Raw genomic sequence first — 21,549 nt, 5'->3', positions numbered from 1 at the left:
GGTTCATGAGAAGAAGATTTTTGAAGATAAGAACATTTTTACGGACGCATTGTCCAGATATAATATCATATGAATACCAACTGTCAAGAGAGCTGACTTTTCTTCTCCAGGTATAACATCAAATCAATGGCCAGTGTCCAAAATAGCATAATATTGTAAAATGTACATAGGAGAGGGTTACACTTAACTGCCAACAAAGAACCGTAAAATCTATGCATCGGTTTTGAAAGTTTGTTTGCCAGAGTGACAAACGTGAATGTTAATATCCTTCACTGTCCAATGCAGTCTTACATTAAGGATCAAAACACAACTTTTACACACATGATGTACGAAATCCAATATGCTGGCGTGATAGCATGATCTTATCTGTGTACCTGACTTGCTTGGCAGTGGCTTACACAGACTTAGAGAAGATCGGAGTGTCTTGACGGGCTCAAATAAACACTACAGCTGCTATGTTTGACAACCGGGGTATTGACCAGAAGACCAGAAACCGTCTTTCTGTCAGAATCCTAAAAACGGATTCAAACTGATTCTCCCTCCTTCTGGAATGGATGGAGGGAAGCGTGAAGAATTTGGGTTGAGGAACCACGCTGTGTCAGTAGAATGAGCCATTCCGCCCTGTGTGAGCCCAGACTGGGCGGTACAGCTGGAAGGAGCACCCCTGCAGAGTGGGCTCATCACAAAGAATGGCCCGGAAGACTGCTATTGTTTTTATTTCTTCTTTTGAGATGACACAAATGATGAGGTGAATGATGTTGATGACGAATTACTAATGACAGAATAGAACTGTAGAAATGGACAAAGTGAATAGTTTGTGTTAAAGAAATATATACGTAAGTGGAAAACTGGATTGACAAACCTACTCAAAGCTCAATGCTACCCCAAAAAATTATCCAAAATGGAAACCTAAAGATATCAAAATCAGTGTGACTAGTAGCATGCCTATAGAGTGGCACTCTTCCTCATCCATAGTCACCCCAGACATTAAGTAAAAGCGTTCGAGGCTCTTTTAGCAACTTCCACGTCTCTAATCTGCCGTTATCACGTACAAACCAGAAGGACTGAGAACGACCTCATTACCATCCAGGACAAGTCCACCCAACCGTAGCTCCCCTGCTGGTCAAGCACGTGGCATTAGTTCTTGCTACCCCACTGCAGATATCAGCAGGTCCTGTCTGCCTGCTCTTATCGCCTCTGCCCACCATCTCTTATCTTAATAGAGATCTGACTGTACACCTGCTGTGCACTGACCTCCGGTGCGGCCCCTTCTCCTTATCGGCCGCCCACCACCTCCTGCTTCCTCTTCCTCCGTCAGCTCGAGCCCGACTCCAGAGGGGGGCTCGGGAGCCATGTTGGAGAGGCTGGTAAAGTTTATGCTAATGTGACGGGTGTGAATCCATGAAACTCACTCCTCAAGTATGTATAAAGCCACCCAAGTCAACGAAGAGCTAGCTTTTCGTTGGCGTAGCTGGTAGTGGTTGCGCTTGGCAAGTCAGAGGTGGCGTGTTCGAGCCCAGCGAGTGGCGAACATCGACCCGTATACCTGTTACATTAACACAATAAAAACTGCAAGGTATCACTAAGCACTGAGACACAGACGAGAAAACCTGGTAACCCAAATCAACAGATGAGGCAAAACTACCCTGAATTTGAGGGTAACATGATTTGCTTTGCATAACCAGACCACCCACTTAAATTCATCTTACATAAACACGTCAAATGGAACATAATTAAGGACCTTGTAGAAAGCATGAGATTGCATAGCAGGCCTGAATACTACTGCGCCTGATTGTCTGGGTTGGGTCTGGGTTTCATGATTTGTGCTAAGAGTGAATTTAACAAAAGCAGCAACAGTATGTGTCCAGGATTAGTATTATTGAGGCTACTTCACATGAAGTATGAAATATGCAAGTTGTAGGCTACTCCCAACACTGTTCAATAACTCGTACATAATATATTCATAACTGCCAACAGGGGAAACAAGTCAGACAACACCGGATTGAGCTTTGTTTTTCTATGTTCCTCAGTTCAGATACTAACAGCCCTGTCAGCCTTCCTCTGAGATGGCAGTGAGAGTTGCACTTTTCGAATCACACCACCAGGTAACTGGCTTTCAGGTTGCGATGCAGCCTCCCCTTCCCTCTCCCTCCAGTCCCCAGGGCCCCTGACACAGCTCAAGCAGCAGTGAGCATGCAGGAGGTGTCAGCCATTGGCCACTGCCGACGGGGCATTTGGCTGGCAAAGTAATTAACCCGGTGGAGTGGTGGTTGGCGTGGAAACCGCTGGCTCGCTGTTGCTCCTGCCTCTGTATTGATGGGGGTGTTGTACACTGCCTCATCCAGCTGCCTTCTGCCTTGCTCCCTTCAACTGTTCCAGTCAGCAGGCCTGCTGGGACCCGTATGGGCTGGTGCATTCGTCCAGCGTTGGTGCACAGAGGGGAGGGGGGGGGAGCTGGGCTGAAGAGGGAAGCATGTCACCATTACTGGTGAGGCTCAGAATTGATTTGTGTTTGACGAGAGCAGACAATGTCACTGGATCTGCACATTAGAGCTTTCATGTCCTCCGTGTCTGTCTTGCTCTCGCTGTCGCGGAGACAGGACTGACGTGTGGTTATTAGCAGCACACATACTTCCCCTTCATCTCTACTCACAGGCGAAAGGGAAACACAGCCGTGGTCTGTTAGACTCTCGACCACAAGTACAGCCAATCAGATGGTCAGAGGGGTTCATGTCCGAGGAGTTACTGGTCCTGTAGAACTTAACATTTGACATTTGATCAATGGTTGTATACCATGTAAGATGTATTTGTACTAGATTTGCACCTTCAATCTACGTCAGAATGACTGCGGACCTTCTGAGCACCTGGAACTGTTCAGTGTCCCGCGACTCTCTGACGAGTTTGGTTGACTGGCACACGGGGCATATGCCACACCCTGCCCCTCAGCAGCTTCTCAGTGAGAAAAGAAAAATCACACACACTGACACACAAAGACACACGTAGTTCAAAAACTCTGAACAGGAGTTGAAACATGATGAAGAAGCACACCATCAATCCAAAGTTGGCTGGACCCCTACACGCGTGTCACCACAGCCCGGGGTGCCACATCTCCTCACGGTTTCATTAGCGTAAATCCCATCTGTTTATAAAGTCATCAGATTCCTCGAAACGCCTTGCCAGTGGGCCATATCAGCTGCCTGGCGCCGCGCCCACGGCTGCCTGGGTCGTTGTTTTTCCCCTCCATTTTGTGTCAAAGATTAAAAATAGCGAGCGGCGTTCTGCAGAATAAGCAGTTAGAGAATTCTGGCTTTGATGGTGTGTTATCCTGGAGAGGCCAGCTGTCACCTGGGTCTTAGAAGGCGAGGGGCACACAACAGACACGCAAAACTGCAGCGGGGGCGAGACTTTGGCCTCAACACAAACCTGTGTGTGTGTTTGTTTGTGTTGTGTGTGGGAGGGAGGGAGGTGGCACTAGTTTTACTTACGGAACTGTTTGGGAAAGATTAGAAGCCAGTGTTACAACGTGTTTTTGCTGACTAATCAGTCATCATCCATATCAGTTTTAAATTGAAAATTATTTAGAATCACATCAGGGTGTTTATTTATGTGTATAAGGCACATGCAGTCACAAGGTAATATCTACTTTCCATTCCAAAGAATTTGGTCCATTACAATTAGAATGCACACACACACACGCAACCAGGTCAACAGAGTGATCATATAATTCTGTCTGGTGCCTAACGGTTAATTTAACTTACAGGCAAACGAACAGTACTCTGAAAAGGCATCTTTATGCCTGGAAGAGAATTGCCAGGAGTTCTCAAGTGGTCTTTGGATGTATTGTCAGAATGTTTCTAGATAACACCAGTGCAACCATCGGTCAGCAAGTGCCTCTCTCCTATCTAGGTGTTGGGTTCACAGACTACGCCAAACTGTCGCTATGGAACCTTTGTCCCGAGTGACAATAAAGGTCCCACCCAACTGTGCTGTTCACATCTGCAGGCTTGATTATGGAGGCGGAGTCTGAGGCCTCTGCTGTTGCAAGGATGACATCTGACTCCTCCTGGGAATGGCAGGACAGAATGGCTATGTCTGGGGAGGGCTCTGCTGGTTCCAGTACTGTGTCTGCTGGTTCCAGTGCTGTGTCTGCTGGTTCCAGTGCTGTGTCCGCTGGTTCCAGTGTGAGGGTTGTGTCAGGGGAAGGCTCTGCTGGTTCCAGTGTGAGGGCTGTGTCAGGGGAAGGCTCTGCTGGTCCCAGTGTGAGGGCTGTGTCAGGGGAAGGCTCTGCTGGTTCCAGTGTTAGGGCTGTGTCAGGGGAAGGGTCTGCTGGTTCCAGGGTGAGGGCTGTGTCTGAGGAGGGCTCCGCTGGTTCCAGGACGAGGGCTGTGTCTGGGGAGGGCTCTGCTGGTTCCAGTGTGAGGGCTGTGTCTGAGGAGGGCTCTGCTGGTTCCAGTGTTAGAGCTGTGTCTGAGGAGGGCTCTGCTGGTTCCAGGGTGAGGGCTGTGTCTGAGGAGGGCTCTGCTGGTTCCAGTGTGAGGGCTGTGTCAGGGGAAGGCTCTGCTGGTTCCAGTGTGAGTGCTGTGTCAGGGGAAGGCTCTGCTGGTTCCAGTGTTAGAGCTGTGTCTGAGGAGGGCTCCGCTGGTTCCAGGGTGAGGGCTGTGTCTGAATAGGGCTCTGCTGGTTCCAGAGTGAGGGCTGTGTCTGAGGAGGGCTCTGCTGGTTCCAGGGTGAGGGCTGTGTCTGAGGAGGGCTCTGCTGGTTCCAGGGTGAGGGCTGTGTCTGAGGAGGGCTCTACTAATTCCAGGGTGAGGGCTGTGTCTGAGGAGGGCTCTGCTGGTTCCAGGGTGAGGGCTGTGTCTGAGGAGGGCTCTGCTGGTTCCAGGGTGAGGGCTGTGTCTGAGGAGGGCTCTGCTGGTTCCAGGGTGAGGGCTGTGTCTGAGGAGGGCTCTGCTGGTTCCAGTGTAAGCCAGAGGCTGACTGAGGTAGCCTCGAGATGATGATCCAGAGCGAGGGCCGCCTCCTCTCCCTCCTCCACTGTTGAACCCAGATCTTCATCAATGACTCCTTCCACCTCATGCCCCTCCTCCTCTACAGGACTCCGCCCCTGTGCAAGCTCTGCAGCCACCTGCTTCTCCGTGAGCAACAAAGTCTCAACCCCCCTCCTGTCAATTACACAGGCGCCGCTGGACTCCGCCCCTCGGCTGGACTCCGCCCCTCGGCTGGACTCCGCCCCTCGGCTGGACTCCGCCCCTCGGCTGGACTCCGCCCCTCGGCTGGACTCCGCCCCTCGGCTGGACTCCGGGGCATCAGGTGGGACAGGTGCGCCCGCGCTACCAACACCATCTGCTCCGATGTCACCGCCGGCTACGTCCCGTTCCCACGGCGACCCTCCCAAGCATCCCAGGGCTCTGTCCTCTGATTGGACTGGGAGAGGAGTAAAGACAAGAGGTAAAGATGAGAGGTTAAGATGAACAACAACAAGCCCCGCCCCCCCTCTCACCCACACACTTACACAGCCCAACCCATTTTTTATCCTGCCTGCTCAAGTGCTCGTAGATTGCTTAATCTATTGCTGTAATCTAATGCGTTAGATTACAGCAGCTCTCATCATTACACTAAATGTAAGCTATGCTTCTAAATAGAGAAAAGATCAAAGGATTGCATTACAAGACTTTGCCATTTCTTCGGCGTAGGCCCGATGCATCAATAAGGAAAGTTATTTCAATTACTTATGTGACTGACTGGTGAGCTTCCATGGCAACACGCTAAAAATAGTACCACAGGCACAGACGGGAGCGTGACGGCCCGTATCCTTGACGATGGCAACAGCTTAGTTCCCCTCCCCTCCAAAATATGCTCTCATTTAGAGGATTACTGACCCATATTTGCAAATGTGCAGCCAAAAAGGTTAAAGACTGCACGCAGAGTGCCCACGTTCCCCCACAGAGAGAGAGAGAAAACATTGTTTTACCCGCCAAGCATACATATTTATGTGGGGCTCTCCTTAAAAAGAAGGAGAAAAAAAAGGAGTTTTTTGAATGTCAGAAGGCGAGAATTTGCTAGCATTTCCAAAATGCCATGGCATTTGAAGATCCATGGGTACTTATCCATCAGCACCAATGAGAGGCCAGGCGGCCGAGAGGAGGGGAAGAGGACTGGGTGAAGAAGGTGTGGGAAGGGGTCTAGGTGGCGGTCGGTTAGACTGTGCGCTAGCTAATTACAGCTTTTATGCGGTTGGCCAGGGCCGCAGTCAGTGAACGGGAGTTCAAGTTACACACAATTACACACTCACCTCTGTGTGTCGGCGCTGGCGGCTGAGCGGGGGGCCGGTGGGGGCCCGGTGGGGGGGCCGGGGTTAGGAGCTCCACATGCTCACTCAGCGTAATGACATCACGCCCTCCTGATGCGGTTCCCCGAAAGAAGAACATTTGGGAAAGTTAGCTCTCAAACAAAGTTCCTGTCCTGCTCACACAAACACATGCCTACGTGTGCGAGCGCATACACACACAGTTCTCAACAGACTACAATGAGACACAAAGATGGATTTTAAAAGTGTAACTTTAGTCTATATGATCTGTTAGTATGGTTTCAAAACACTATGGCCACCATTTGAAAATGACTGCTACACAGTTATGAATACCTTGCTGGGCTAAAAAATGTATTTACTATTGAATAAACACCATCTGCTAAGATAATTAAAAAAAAATTCTGAAGATGAAATCAGTTTTCATCATGAAACTCTGAAAGGTTAAAAGATCCGAAGACATCAAAATCTTTTCGAATGGATTTAGTGTTTTGGAATGAAACACGTATCGACACACAAAAGAAACCTGCGTGCACACGTGCACACACACACACACACACACACACAGGGCTGTGTTCACAGGAAGTGGCTACACTCCCTCTCATCTGTCTTCATTAGTGATGGCTGCACGCGTCCTGGGCTCACGCCATATGCTACTCACAGACGACCATGCACTATATACCAGGCACCACACACACACAGTACACACACACACAGTACCACACAAACGGTCAATGTAAATATGGATGACGTGGGATTTTGATTGACAGTTGACAGAACATCAACCCATGTTATGGGTAATGCTAGGTGCTACTCTAAATCAACTTCAGGACACTAGAATTTGGAACGGATTCCGTTTTGGATAGCACACATCCTTATTATGCCCAAGCAGGGAGCTTCAGGGGCAGCCTCAGTCACTCTTTACTGGAGTTCGACCTCTGCACTCTTTCAGACAGGTCTTGCGCTCTCCAGACTAGGGGGGGGGGGTTTTGAAGGATCTTGTGCATCTGTAGGAGAACTTGTAGTAGGTTGTATATCTATAAAATAGATTGTAAGTGTCTGTGGGCTTGTGTGTGTGTTAGAGGGTTCCTGGGTGTGTGTGTGGGAGTGTGTATGTTAGAAGGTCCCTGTGTGTGTGTGATGTAGGGTTCCTGGGAGTGTGTGATGTAGGGTTCCTGGGTGTGTGTGTGTGTGTGATGTAGGGTTCCTGGGTGTGTGTGTGTGAGGGGGGGGGTTGAGCCAGCAGTGAAGCGGTCCTGGTGATTAGGAATGCAGAGCAGGCCGAGCAGGAGCACAGCAGCTCCCAGCCTCACGGCGTGCACAGCAGGGGGGCCAGGAGACGTGTACCTGCACCCTCCTGACAGCTGCCTATCCATCCTGTAACTCCTCACTCGCACGGACGGAAATGTACACACACACACACACACAGAGGATTTCAGAACACTGACAGCCAGACATGCACTCTCAACCCCCCGAGATTCATCTCCAGCGTATATGGGCACAGACTCCGACCGACGCGCCCTCGCACACAGCGCCGACAACCCGGACGGGTCTGTCACCATGGAGACGTGTGTGTCCCGGAGAGGCCCTGCCAGTGGGAGGCGCTGCCAGGAGAGAGCAGCGGCAGCCTGGGATCACTCAGGCCCTGCCAGCCCCGTCTAGCAGAGCTCCTCCGCTACCCCTTCACACGCCAGCGCTGTCGTCAGCTCGCGGAACGCGCTCAGCGTTTCCCCGCTGGCCTTTCATGTGTGGCTCTGTTTTACTGCTGCTTTCCCGGGACAAACAGTTGGCGTGCCCAAGCATGCGTTTCACTGGGCCTGATTGACGGCGACTCCCAGAATCCATTGCTGGTTTGCCACGATAGACAGGGACCGAAAGTGGATTCCGGGAGTCGTTGTCAATCAGGGGCCTTTCAAAAAGGCACCGAGGAGTTTTGTTTGCCTGCCAGACAACTCAATCACCTCTAACACTCGTAGTGTCCTCTCAGTCGTAACCTTCTTTCATTCTTTTATCCATTTTTGCCGGCCTTTGTCTATCTCAACAACATCCCCCCCCCCCCCCCCCCCTTCAGCTTCTTCGACTCACCAATCTCTCCCTCCCTCCTTCTCTCTGACTGTGGTGGACAGAGTCGTGAGTCACTTTGGGCCTCGTCTACAAATTCCCTAATAACAGCACATTCCCCCTAAATGTGTTTGTAATGTGGGCAATCATTTTCAGTAATGGACGCTTGTCAGTTTTATGGTGGGGAGAATGACGGTCTCATGACAGACAAGCTTCATCCAGACCCAGTTCTGCTCTTCTGGATGCGCTTCAAACACGGTGCAACACTCCCCTCTTGTGGCCAAGATCTAATCTGTTCGTAACATTTGGGTGACTCGTCATTGCCTGGTCAACACCTCTTCTAAACAGTTCAAAAGTGTAATTGAAGTTGTTAAGGAACCAGCTCAGCACTGGTGTAAACAAACGTTGCATGTGGATATAAAAATTCAACCAAATATCGTTCGCACAGCAGTACTACCACCGTAATAGGGGGTTCCCTTTTCACTCTCCAATTCGTCAACCGACGATTGTACAAAACTGAGCAGATCCCAGCGGAAGATATGAAAGCACAATGGGGTGGTCAGTGAGGATGGAGGGCAAGATGGCCGTCGGGCAGATGGCATGACGTGGCCTTTCTCTGGGAAGCTGCCCAGATGTGGCCTGGCACAACACCCAAACAGGAAGAGGGACACACAGAGAGGAACATGAAGGATATATACGCAAGGCATCGAGAACACATACTCCCTATTCCCAATGACACGTGGTACGTCAAGCCTGAACGGAGGTACAGGAAGGAAAGAGACACCTGGTTAATAACAAAGCATCTCATTGGTCTGTTTGCTCAGGTATTTAGAAAAAGCCCACTAAAAACACAGCTGATTGGTTTAGATAGGTATTTTGATAAAGGACATTGCACATACATAGTGGGAAATTGGCTTCCCCGTGTATTTTGTGGTGATAACTAAAGGTTGTTGATTCCCCTCCACCCCCCAATCACACAAAAACACACATACCTGGCAGACTCCATAAACCAGACACCTCCAAAGTCTTCAGCTTCCTCTCCAGCTCTGCAACTCGGTTTCCCAGAATCCTAAGCGGAGGGGGGTGGTAGTCACCAAGAGAGTGTGACGTGCATCTCTAACAGCGTGTACAGTTGAGTGTGTGGCAAAATGAATTTAAATAATTGGTCGGATTCCATGAACCTAAACCTGAACAAAAGGAGATGTAGCCTGTCTTTGTGAGGAAGTGTCCAGCATAGGAACCTTGATCGATCTGAGTCAACACCAAGACAGACTAAGGCAGACTGAGGCATGGTGGAAGGCAGGTGTGTGTCTGGGCTCCACCTGTTGGTGTGGCGCTGGTGCTGGATCACCAGGTTCTTCTCGTGGATGGTCTCCAGCAGGGCCGTGGCCAGGGACTTGAGGTCACAGATGGACTGAGGCGTGGCCGGGAGACTGCAGCCCCGCTCCTCCATCAACAGCTCCTGCACTGAGGGGGGGAGGGGAGGAATGGGGAGAGAGACAGAGAGACACAGAGACAGAGACAGAGACAGAGACAGAGACAGAGACAGAGACAGAGACAGAGACAGAGACAGAGACAGAGACAGAGACAGAGACAGAGACAGAGACAGACAGACAGACAGACAGACAGACAGACAGACAGACAGACAGACAGACAGACAGACAGACAGACAGACAGAGAGAGAGAGAGAGAGAGAGAGAGAGAGAGAGAGAGACAGAGAGAGAGTTATTGACTAAAGGAGTGTCATTTCGAGAATGGATTCTCTGACTAATCTTTAAGCAGTTAAAAAAACAGTACTACATATGATCATTTACAATATATGTGAGTAGGTGCTGTTTGTGAGGCACCTTCAAGTTCCCACTTATGGAACTCCATTAGTGTTAAGGTCCTACGATAGCTGAACTACATCAAGCGTTTAGGAGTTTGACACAGGTGCGGCTGTTTACCTTGTTTGGCAGATAGGACTCCTGTAAGGGCACTGCTGCTCGACTTTCCACTCACTTTAGAGTTCCTTCGTCTCTCCAACGCCGTCTGTCAACAGATACGGTGTACTCACAATCTCTTAACCACTTACACATGCGTGGTTTGGAGTCAGGTGTAAGTACTGTGTGACACAGAGGGATACTATGTTTACCTTGTACTTCATGATATTAGACTTGAGCAGGTTGACTTCTTCCTGGACTTGGTTGAACCTCTCGTGTAAATATCTAACAGAGACAAACACAGAGCATCAACAACATCTAGAAACATGTCATTTATGAGACTTAAGACTTTAGAGAGAGACTAGTCCTGAAATACTTGCTACTGGGATACGTTTGGCCCGTGTGGCAAGTCTAATCAAACAGTATGAACGAGGTGCCGGCCGAGGTCCGTCTCACCTGTTCTCCATGCAGAGGGCGTCCACGTCGATGATGCGGCCGTCCCGACCACCCAGCACGTGGTTGAGCTCCAGGTTGAGTCGCTCCGCCTTCTCCCTGAACGCGGCGCGCTCCGCCTTGACGTCCTGCAGCTCGTCGCACATGGCCTTGACGGAGCTCTGCAGCTGCTCCATCTGAGAGGACGGGTTTTACATCCCATCAGTCGCAGGTCAATGTGGGTCAGGAGGGAAAACTCACAGGAAGTGAACCTCTTTTATAAATGGATGGATTTACGGATGGGTGGATTTTTGGAACGGAGGGTCTTCTCCCACCTGTAGCCCCGCCTCCTCCAGCCGGCCCACTAGGTCCTCTCTCTCGTGGGCGGGGAAGTGTCGCGCCCCCACCTCCTCGTCGCCCAGCCTCTGCCTGGTGATGGTCATCCTGAGGAGCTGGACACACACTGTGGCTGGGGGCGGGGCCACACAGCTACAACACCCACCACCATACCCCGCTGAGCTCACCAAGACTCCCACTTGAAGTTCTCCATAGCCTGTGTGTGTAGGTTTGTGTGTGTGTGTGTGTGTGTGTGTGTGTAGACCCCTAACCTTGTTATCCCCCTGCGCCTCGGTCAGTCTCTGTGTCAACTCCTTCACCTCCTCTGTCAGCTTCCTCCCTCGCTCCCGAGAGTCTCTCAGCAGCTGGGCCAGGTTCACCTGCGGAGAGGAGGAGGAGGTGGAGAGATGGAGGGAGACAGGATTGAGAGGGGGTAAGATGGAAGGAGATAGAATGGAGAGGAGTAGATGTGGAGGGAGAAAGGATGGAGAGGAGACGGAGGGAGGGAGGCAGGATGTAGAGAGAAGATTTATGAATGAGATATGTAGGGAGACGGGTGGAGAAGATGGATATGCCATTCTACAAGCCATTCCTTCATTTAAAAACCTATTTATTTCTCTTTCACCAAGTATAAGGTTGAATACGTATATTTGCAGGGATTGCGTGATTGCGTACCTGATTGCGTTTCTCAGGCGGTAAAGAGGGATCTCCATCCTAAAACGTAACACAAAGTAAACCTTTATACTACAAACACATGTTCATGTAGCAATAAATATACCATGAAGACAGTATCCAAAAATAGACAGAAAATGGTATGAAACACAACCAAACAAAGTTGTGTACACAAGCTTCCCTGCTGACTTACGATGAGCTCTCTGTACTTCTTCTTGAGTCCCTGGTGGCGTTCTCGCAGCTGATTGGCCATGAGTCTGTACTGATCCCTCTCTTGTTGGCAGGTGTCCAGCTCCTTAGACAGGATGAGGAGGGCCTCCTTCTTACTCTCCAGCTTACGCTTGCACACCAGGAACTGGGGAAACACACTCTGGTCATTCAGTCGTTTTACATCCGCAGGAGGAAAACAAAGACTACTAGGGAGTCAGGTGGCTGAGTGGTTAGGGAATCGGGCAAGTAATCAGAAGTTAACTTGCCGGATTGATGTCCCTGTACTTACTGTAATGTCCCTGTACTCACTGTAAGTTGCTTTGGATAAGAGCGTCTGCTAAACGAAAAATGTAACTGTAAAGAGGACAACCAGAGGAAATGGTGGCCCAGTAAAGAAAGTCACAGTATTTTTTTACTTTGACATTTAAATGTCACGGTTTAAGTTAGAAACAGCTAGTGTGACGTAAACGCCAGCTGTCACGTGACTGATCAAGCCCCCACCTGAGCTTGTTTCACAGGTGAAGAACAAACACACGGTGTCACGAGAAGTGATAAGAAACCACCCAGAGCAACCTTATCCAGCAAAGACAAAGGCCAGACAAAAGATCACTTAAATGAGAAGAGGCATATCTTCCTTTATGCAAAAACATATAAAAGGTGATTACTAGCAATTGAGCTTATAAACTGTATTAAAAGCATATATTTACAGCATGCAAACTCAAATATGTTTTCATACTGTGAAAGGTAGTCACTGGAGTACATTACTTTATAAGAAGACTACATGTGACAAAAACATAAGAGCTTCGTGTCATACTGTATTGACATATTTGCAGAGACCCATATAGGCCTACACAGGTTCCGACTTTAGAACAGGTGGTCTACTATGCTGCTGGGATTGTGAATGAACTTGTTTAGCGTCTCTATTGTCTCTGTGTCCACACACTTTTGCATTGTAAAAATATTATTCTCATTGATGATGATAATGATGATGATAATGATGATTATAATGTGGAGTATGTTTTCAGTGCAGCTTTATTGCCCATATGGCAAACCTCAGAACATCGTCTCATTGCAATCGCGACCGCCATCGTTGTGGGATTTTGTGCGGCTCACTCACCTCGCTGACCAGTCCTTGCCAGTCGCTCTCACTCCTTTTAATAGAATTCATGATTTCTGGCTTCTTGACACGTTATGTGAAGCTAGTTGGTGAAAATTGGTCGGCATCTGTGAGAATCATCTGCTTGCGTCCTCCGCCCTCTGCAACTTGTTACGTCACTCATCCGTGTACAGGTGGGCGGGCCGTCAGGGATGTCCGGGAGCGATGACATCAAACGTTGTCTACCAACATAAGCCATTTATTTCGATGATGAACTGGATTGAGTGACCTTCAAAATTAATTGGTTTGCAATTGAACTAATTTGGCTTACTGATAGAAGGCTATTCGTTTTTTGATTTAATTATAAAATTACAAAGGTTTGGTAAAACATATATTTGTATTCGTAACAAAAACACAATTATGAGACAGTACAAGTTTAAATAAGTACGACACACAATGATGTGATTCTAAAATGTGATTCTAAAACTACTGGTAATATCCTTTTTGGATGAAGATTATGTAAAAGGCCAGGAGAGAGAGCTGTTGTACTGACCAACGATATCTGTTTCTCCTTGTTCAGCAAATACCTTTGTAGCAATCGCACATATAGTCAATTTAAGTGAGGCACATCAAGGACAACAGTATTATTATTGGTATGCGCCAAGGAAATTACAGTCTGTTTTTGACAGAGCAACATCTCCAATACAGCATTGTATACATTCAATTTAGAAGTTTCTTGTTTTTGTAGAATGATAGACTATTAAATAAGTTACAGCATAGTGTAGACAAATATATATGTGAGATAACAATGGTTTGTGCTAGCCAAAGGTAGCACTGATGAAATACTCCATTTACCCCATACAGTACAGTTTCACCCCATTTACGTTGTGAATATTGTGTTTCCTGCAGTAGACGTGTCTTCAGAGAAAAGCATAAAAGTCACAAATAGTTTCTTGATCTATGTTTGGAGGTGATTATGAAATTTTGGCACCTTGCAGTTGTTTTACTTCAATATTCTTGAGGTGGATTTCCTCTACTCATCAGGGATGTATTGACTGTTCTGTGCTCCTAAATGATTCTGTTCCTAAACATATACTCCTCTGGATTCTTAAACCCAGAATCCTTCTCTGGAGCCTTGAACCCAGATTCCTTCTCTGGAACCTTGGACTCAGACTCCTTTTCTGGGGCCTTGGAGTCAGACTCCTTCTCTGGAGCCTTGGACTCAGACTCCTTCTCTGGAGCCTTGGACTCAGACTCCTTCTCTGGGGCCTTGGACTCAGACTCCTTCTCTGGAGCCTTGGACTCTGACTCCTCTGGGGCCTTGGACTCTTGCACTGGGACTGTACAACTCGACTTGGACTCAAAGGAGGATGACCAGGTTGCAGCACTGGCACCGGAATCTTTTATGTTACAAAACCTTTTTAGCGATGGTCTTAAGTTCCAACCCAGTCTTTCAACAAAGATGTATACACATCCAAACAGATCAGGGAATATCTGGATCAGGTCAACAGTGACTGCATCATCAATGCTGCATGCAGAAAAGGGGAAAACAAGTTGTGTGTGACAAGTGTGCTAGATGATGTGATACTGTATTCATACATAGAACCCATACCAAAAGACACTCCCACAATGTGTGGCCTCACCAGCTATGCCTTAGATTGTATTTAATATAATGAATTCATGTTCCAATATGACTTACTAGTGCTCAAAGAGAATACGTATGAAGCGTAACAATCCCAGTGTATGGTGTGGGTAGGGCTTCTTCTTGCCATCCAGCTTCTTTACCAAGTCAGAGGGGAGCTGAAACACAAAATAACATAAATTAATAAATCTTCTGTCCAGACACTGTGATGATCAGCCACTTGCTGTTAGCCTCACCTTAGTCTTCCACTCATTGAAGGACCGGCCTTCAGCACATTGGGACATGTCTTCAAGAAGTTTAGGATCTGCTTTACGACAGTTCTCTGCCTCCGGCTGGTTTCCAACCCATTTTAGGTAATCCACCCTCCTTGAGAACAGAATTTATATGTATGTATATACTATTGGTATACAGTACTTAAATACTTAATATACTGTATATTCCTGAACATTCGTAAAAGCTGTAAGAACTGTCAAAAAATAATGGAACATTTCTGTCTGGGCTCAAAAAATGTTTCAGGAGAGAGAGAGCTGCTCACTTGTCTTTGTCCCAAAAGAAGGGGTGAGCCAAGGCTTCTTCCACCGTGGGTCGCTGCTTTGGCTCCTTATTGATCATCCTCTCAATGAGGTCTTTTGCCACCCTGTCTTCAACATGCTCCAGATTGTACTTTCCCTCATAAATGTTATACTCACAATGGAAACCATCTCCAAATGGGTGATGTCCACCTGACAGGATGTAATATATCAACATCCCAGCCACCTGGAAACAACACATTTAAAGAAAACCAAGCAATAAAGATACAGCTACTTATTAAAAACATGACTTCAAAGAAATGAACAGATGTTGGAACAACCTGGATATCAGTACTCTTCTTATATGCTGTGTTGTCGCTGTCATCTAAAGTTTCTCTGGCCTTCCAGCACTTTGTTCCTGCACTGCTCGTGCAAAGTGTTGTTTGTCCTTTTGGTAAACTTCGACTTATTCCAAAGTCAGACAATCTTGCTTTGTCTGTGATGTCTAAAAACAAAACCGTATAAATCAAACAATTAAGAATAACAGTACTAGCACAGGAACAAAAGTTAACGGTTCTTTAGCGTTTTTCTATTTAAAAACCGACAAGATGCTTTGAGAAGATTAATGTTATCATGTTACTAATTTTATAGTATGCAATAAATGCAATAGAGAGATCATTTAACCATCAACCATTATGTTTGGTCTTACCTATCAAAACGTTCTGTGGCTTAATATCCCGATGTAGAATATGCGGTAAAGTGTGACAATGAAGCACTTCTAGACTACAGAGTAACTCATGTGCAAATTTCCCCAGTACACTGGGTTGTTTGTTTGAAATGTCATCCTTGATGTATTCGTCCAAGGTACGTTCACAAAGTTGAAGAATAAGATAACCAAAGTTTATATCTTCTGCAAAGTCTACATATCTGACAATACAGGGATGGTCCAAATGTGGAAGATGTAAGAATCCTTTCTCATTCTTGAGAGCTTCATAGTTTGACTTGGACATTCTCTTAACAGCTACTTCTGTGCCATCATCCCTAAGGCCCAGGAACACCTCTGTACAATCACTTCCTTTTGCTATGCGATATTCTCCAGTATTCACATACGTAAGGTTACCTACTTTAGTGACTTCACTGTCATCCATGTAAGCTAGTTTCTCCAACTTGGGCCTCCAGCGCTTGCTGATTTCAACCCACTTCCGTGGTTGTAGTGTTTCGGTGGAGTGAAATTGCTCAGTACTCTGACTTGAAAGACCGGACTCTTCAACAGGAGTAGAGGAGGTGGAACAGACAGCATTGTCTTCGTCTTTCATCTCCTGGATTTCTGACTTTTTTTTCTTTTTCTTGTTCTTTTTTTTCTTCTTTTTTGGTTGTGATTGATGAGCATTTGAATCTTCACCTGGGTGTGTTGAATCTGTGACAGATGATCGGCTGAAGTATTCGCACAGCTCTTTCAATTTGTCTTTAAGTGTTCCATCCATCGCCATAGCTGCACATGTGAGAAGTTCCTTTGGCACTGAACTTATTCCAAATGATGAAATGTTGCATTCAAATGAACGCAGGTTTGCAAATATGCATAAGGCATGTGTCTTAATGTCTGAGTCTTCTGACTTCACAAATGGGGATATATTGTTGCCTAACTTGTTAAGGAGAGATGAATCCCAGCCCTTTTTAACTGCTGTCTTCTGGGTGATCACATACAGTACTCTCAGAACAAGTAGTTGATAATTTTGAATCTTTGTGGAGAGAAGTTTGAGAAGTATTTGGACCATCTTTACTGCAACACCATATGGAATCTCTTCCATGGTGCGGAAAGCTGTATCAAGAACTCTGACGACACCGAATTTTGAATGTTCTTTAGGAATCGAGCCAAAACGTTTGATTGTATCCTCAATATAAACGTCGAGCTTGTCAGATTCTTTCAGCCACATCATGCATTTCTCTCGGTACTCCTTTGGTACATTATCAGGCCCATTTACGCCAAATAAAACATCAATCATATTCAAGTGGGTTTGAGGGTTCTCTTCAAGCAAATGTTGGTTGAAGAGAGTGAAAACCTCACTTGGCTTTTTTTGTTGTACTGCTATTTCCATGTCTAAGTGATGCTTTAATTTGGAAACATCAATAATTAGGTCACCAGCTGATACCAAATTATTTATCATTTTAGTCATATTTGTATTAATAGTATGACCATTTGGAAGAGACTCGTGACTCACTGTCACAAATGCTCCAGCGGTGATGAGGAGCTTCCCAATATCCTCTCGGTCATTAGCTGCAGCCATGTGAAAAGGTGTAAACATTGGAGGAAGACCATTGACATTAACACCATTCGGATTGGCTTTTACATTGAGCAGTCTGCCTACTATCTCCACTGGAGCATTGTACATAGAGGCATAATGCAGAGGTGTCAACCCGCTAGTTGATATTTTGTTCGGGTCAGCACCCTCCTCCAAAAGGAAAGAACAGAGCTCCACATTGCTAGTTGCAACAGCAGCAATCAAGGGGGTGACATCATCATTCCACTCCTTGCATGGGTACAGTCCATTTATGTTCCCATCTCTAATCTTCTGCTTGAGCTTTTTGGTGTTTTTGTTTATGATGCATCGTATAAGAGGATCTGTTATCCTTTGGACTTGTGTTACCACTGAAATCTCTTGGAAGATGTTCATTGCCTAAATGTCTAAACGTAGTAGCGTTTGAATGGGTTATCTGTGGGAGAACAACATGGAAGACAAGTGTCAGGTGACATGTCTCTGACATTAATAACTAGAGTAATCTAAAGACATACAATGACTAATTCAGTAGCAGGCAGTGTATAGATTCTTGATGTACAGTAGGGATTGTATTAACAAGATCAATGTAACACTGCATAAGACGTAGTGCTGCTACATATTTCACAAAAGCTACACTACACACAACAGACAAACTATGATAAGTATGAATGTTAAACTGTGAAAATTGCAGCCTCTTCCGAGTGACCTTTGTCTCAAACATTCGTGGTGGCTCCTCTGGTATGAGTCATAAAACAGGCCTTTAGTATTTATTATGCTTCAAAATGTCTGCTATTCTGTTCAAAAGTATGAATCTAATCTTGCTTTAATCTCCAAGACATTGCATGAACCAAAGTATTAACTTCAGGGCTCTGTTCAGTAAAACAAGTCCTATTGTATATTCAGTCAGCATGGCCAAGCAAATTATTTCCGGTTTGTGATTCAGTAGTGTATCCTCTGCAAATAGTTTTTCAGGTTGAACAGGTAGCAATAACAACATGTTAACAGGTGTATACTTATGGAAAAAAATAGACAAAATAGATAGTCCATTTGATGTGCTACTGAGTATGTATGTTTAAACTACTCTTTCCACAACTTAGTATCTAGAAAACGTGAAAGTTCAAAACTACATTGCAGTCAGCTGTTTCACACAAACACACAGGTCACGGCAGACAGATAGTTATGAATACATTCAGAATTGGGTGGTTCAGATTAGAGCAATGAAAACTAACTTACTTTCTGTCTTGATACAAGGTTTTTACCTCCAGCTTGATCGGTTCTCTGAACATGAGTTAACTACAGCTGCAGAACAGATAGGAAAGGGTCTGTTCAGGTGACTGTAAAAGAAAACCAGCCAGGAAACGAAACTAGAAGCCTTTGCCTTATATGGGCACAAACCGAGTTATTGTAAGTCACATGACCTTGCCTTTGAATATCATGTTGGCCAGTGTTCTCCGTGCTGCACTTTGCAACTAAGTAAACTTAGGCAGGCTCCTTCATTCAAGTCACTTGTAGAATGCCATGAAGATGTCATCTGAGTTGAGTATTGGTTTAAAATAAAAAGATTCATAGATTGACAGCTGGGAATAATCATTGCATGATGTTAGGTTGGGGGCGGGGGCACGTGTAACTTTACTTAACATGGGACCCCACTGGACTTTTGCATGGGCCCCTCCTAGGCTTTGACCCGGGGATATCTGTACCCTTTGACCTTGAGATTGAAATGTAAAGATGCACCAGTGCCCAAGCACAAAAGCATGTCATGTTACGATAGTTTACACTGCGGTGATAGTTAGCAGATCAATAGAGAAACATGTTAATTGCTAATTATATTTTTGTCTGTGCTGGTAATGTACCAAATGCTTCTATCATTGCAATCACATGATCTTTAATAAGTAAGTAAGTAAGTAAGTAAGTAAAGTTTATTTGTATAGCACCTCTCGCAGATAAAAATCACAAAGTGCTTCACAACAAAATGCAATATAACACTACAAATTAAGAATACAGGAACATTTTAAATAGAAAACATGACAACCATAAAAAACCCTTGACTAACTAAAAGCCTGCTTGAATAGCAAAGTCTTGAATTGCTTTTTAAAAGCTTTGACAGAAGTTGCACACCATATAAAGGAAGGCAAGGCATTCCACAACCTAGGGGCCACTGCTCGGAATGATCGATCCTGTCACAGCCACAGCCGTGCCCCCCTGGTTTCAGTTTTTTGCCCTGCCCTACTGTTTCCCTGTCATTGTCTTCACCTCTGTCTTGTTCTCGTTAGCGTCATTGTGTCCACCTTTGTGTCGTTTGGTTCTGTATTTAGGTTCCTGTTTTGTGTCCAGTCCTTGTCTTGTCCTTACTACCCATGTCCCTGTGAGTACCTTACCTGGTCCCGTTTTGACATTAAAACGTCTATTCGACACCATGCCTGCCGACTCTTGTGCATTTGGATCCTACCCCACCTCACACCGTGACAGATCCCCTCTAGGGTACAGGGAACCACTAAAAGCTTCTGACCTAATGACCTCAGATTAAGAGTGGGGGTATGAAGCTGTATGAAATCAGAAATGTAGGGAGGAACTTGTCCATACAGGGCTCTGAAGGTGAGGACCAGGATTTTAAATTGAATTAAGTACTGGACTGGTTACCAGTGAAGTGGTGCTAGAATAGGTGTAATGGGTGCTTTTGTTAATGAGCGTTAAAAGCCTTGCAGCAGAGTTCTAAACGGCATGCATCACATCTGAAAATGCATCCTAAATCCTTATAATGTAGACTGTTTTTCTCATCTCTAAAAAGTCATTGATGTTTTAGATAAGTCTCAATTCTAATAGCTTGCTTCCACAGTGACACAACACCTGAGCTAAGTGGCAGAAGGATCACATGAGATATGAGAGTAAGAGTTCATACACATGAAAATAATCATGTATGTGGAACTGTAAAGGTTAAGCACACAATCATTTCTCTTGGCAAAACATTTTCTCTTTTTGTTTTTGTCAGGAATAATATTGATGTTGTTGTTTAAAAACGCAAAAGTACTTGAGCAATCAACAAAATAAACAACGTATTCCAAAAATATTTTATAGTTGTAACCATAGACGAGAGTGTACATTTGTATCCCACACAACCCTCTCTCTTTCTTGAAAAATTACCATCATAGGCTTAACAATATTATATCTTCAATAAATAGTGTGTGTTGGGGGTGCTTAGACACAGCTCTAATGCTATTGTTTTGCACTTGCTTTTTGTATTTTTCCCTACAAAGTTGTAGGGCCCATATTGCTTTCTTTGTGAGTACTCAGCCCCTCTAAAGTCCTATAGATAAACTGAAGGGATAAACACTCACTTGAAAGGTATCATGAAGGTTTCTTTCTTGTGACATCTTCAAAGTGAATGTTTAGGCTATTTTTATGTTAAATCAGTAGAACTTTTGGGGCACTGTTAAAGACATTAATGACTTAAGCCTAGCAGATACCGGCTACGGTGCATATCATCATATCAATACATTTACATTTATTGTAAAATGTATTTACAATACATTTTTGTTACAAACATCAAGTCAATAACAGCGACATCACGCCGAGGCTCTGGGTTAGGGGCCCCCTGAGCTCATGGGCCCCTGGGCCTGGGCCCGGTAGGCCCGTTGGTTAATCCATCCCTGTACCTGTAGGTTCCACTTTACTTCCTTAAAGTTAGCTAGAAACCAGAGTTTTTTTAACACTATATATTTCTATTTCAAGACAACTGGTGCCAAATAAATGGAAAATGTAGTATATCTCGCAGGGGCATAGGTTTCATTATAGACACATTTTGACAACACAGTCCCCATGAGTAACCAAAACATAGTTGATCCCAGGTGTCACTAAATCCTGGTACACAATGGATTAGCTCTATGTATTACTGTTTGGTTGATGAGCCTTCACCATTGCTGATATTGTCATTGCTGATTTTACCGGCAACATGAGTGTGAGAAAATGACAATGATTCGAATCAAATACATAAATGAACGATAGTTAACTTACTTTATCATGTGAATCTCAACTTGACACAACCGAAAGAACCAGAAGTTTTTATGTACAACACTGCCATCTGTTGCCTAT

General features: G+C 45.6%; 2 protein-coding genes across 2 annotated transcripts; both read right to left on the bottom strand.

Moving 5' to 3' along the window:
* Positions 1-3,574: 3,574 nt before the first annotated feature.
* Positions 3,575-13,235, bottom strand: ccdc149a (coiled-coil domain containing 149a). Its single transcript, XM_084691942.1, has 12 exons — positions 13,055-13,235; positions 11,921-12,082; positions 11,731-11,769; positions 11,328-11,435; positions 11,055-11,171; positions 10,744-10,916; positions 10,500-10,572; positions 10,312-10,396; positions 9,688-9,832; positions 9,358-9,434; positions 6,293-6,400; positions 3,575-5,424 (listed from the first exon to the last, which is right to left on the bottom strand). The coding sequence occupies exons 1-12, from the start codon at positions 13,103-13,105 to the stop codon at positions 3,923-3,925; spliced, it is 2,640 nt and encodes an 879-aa protein (XP_084548068.1). The 5' UTR covers positions 13,106-13,235; the 3' UTR covers positions 3,575-3,922.
* Positions 13,236-13,411: 176 nt separating this feature from the next.
* LOC146222185 (uncharacterized) lies at positions 13,412-18,791 on the bottom strand. Its single transcript, XM_084690947.1, has 7 exons — positions 18,694-18,791; positions 15,894-17,896; positions 15,526-15,689; positions 15,211-15,431; positions 14,912-15,041; positions 14,733-14,833; positions 13,412-14,561 (listed from the first exon to the last, which is right to left on the bottom strand). Exons 2-7 carry the CDS (start codon positions 17,854-17,856, stop codon positions 14,102-14,104), a joined length of 3,039 nt encoding a protein of 1,012 aa, XP_084547073.1. The 5' UTR covers positions 17,857-17,896; positions 18,694-18,791; the 3' UTR covers positions 13,412-14,101.
* Between the last annotated feature and the right edge of the window lie 2,758 nt (positions 18,792-21,549).

The sequence above is a fragment of the Hypomesus nipponensis genome, chromosome 25 (assembly GCF_054491055.1).
Source record: "Hypomesus nipponensis isolate SF chromosome 25, ASM5449105v1, whole genome shotgun sequence".
Classification (NCBI taxonomy): Eukaryota; Metazoa; Chordata; class Actinopteri; order Osmeriformes; family Osmeridae; genus Hypomesus; species Hypomesus nipponensis.
The sequence above is the reverse complement of the archived record's forward strand: the minus strand, read 5'-3'. Positions and strand labels throughout refer to the sequence as shown.

What these genes read in the sequence shown, in the direction of transcription:
- ccdc149a (XM_084691942.1), bottom strand. Translation starts at nt 13,105, where the DNA reads ATGAATTCTATTAAAAGGAGTGAGAGCGACTGGCAAGGACTGGTCAGC. An exon ending in AGGCGCAGGGGGATAACAAG is followed by an intron (nt 11,172 to 11,327) that starts GTTAGGGGTCTA and finishes GTGTGTGTCCAG; the next exon opens with CTCCTCAGGATGACCATCAC. An exon ending in GCCAGCGCCGACACACAGAG is followed by an intron (nt 5,425 to 6,292) that starts GTGAGTGTGTAA and finishes CTCCTCTCCCAG; the next exon opens with TCCAATCAGAGGACAGAGCC.
- LOC146222185 (XM_084690947.1), bottom strand. Translation starts at nt 17,856, where the DNA reads ATGAACATCTTCCAAGAGATTTCAGTGGTAACACAAGTCCAAAGGATA. An exon ending in GCCACAGAACGTTTTGATAG is followed by an intron (nt 15,690 to 15,893) that starts GTAAGACCAAAC and finishes TTTTGTTTTTAG; the next exon opens with ACATCACAGACAAAGCAAGA. An exon ending in AGAAGAGTACTGATATCCAG is followed by an intron (nt 15,432 to 15,525) that starts GTTGTTCCAACA and finishes TGTTGTTTCCAG; the next exon opens with GTGGCTGGGATGTTGATATA.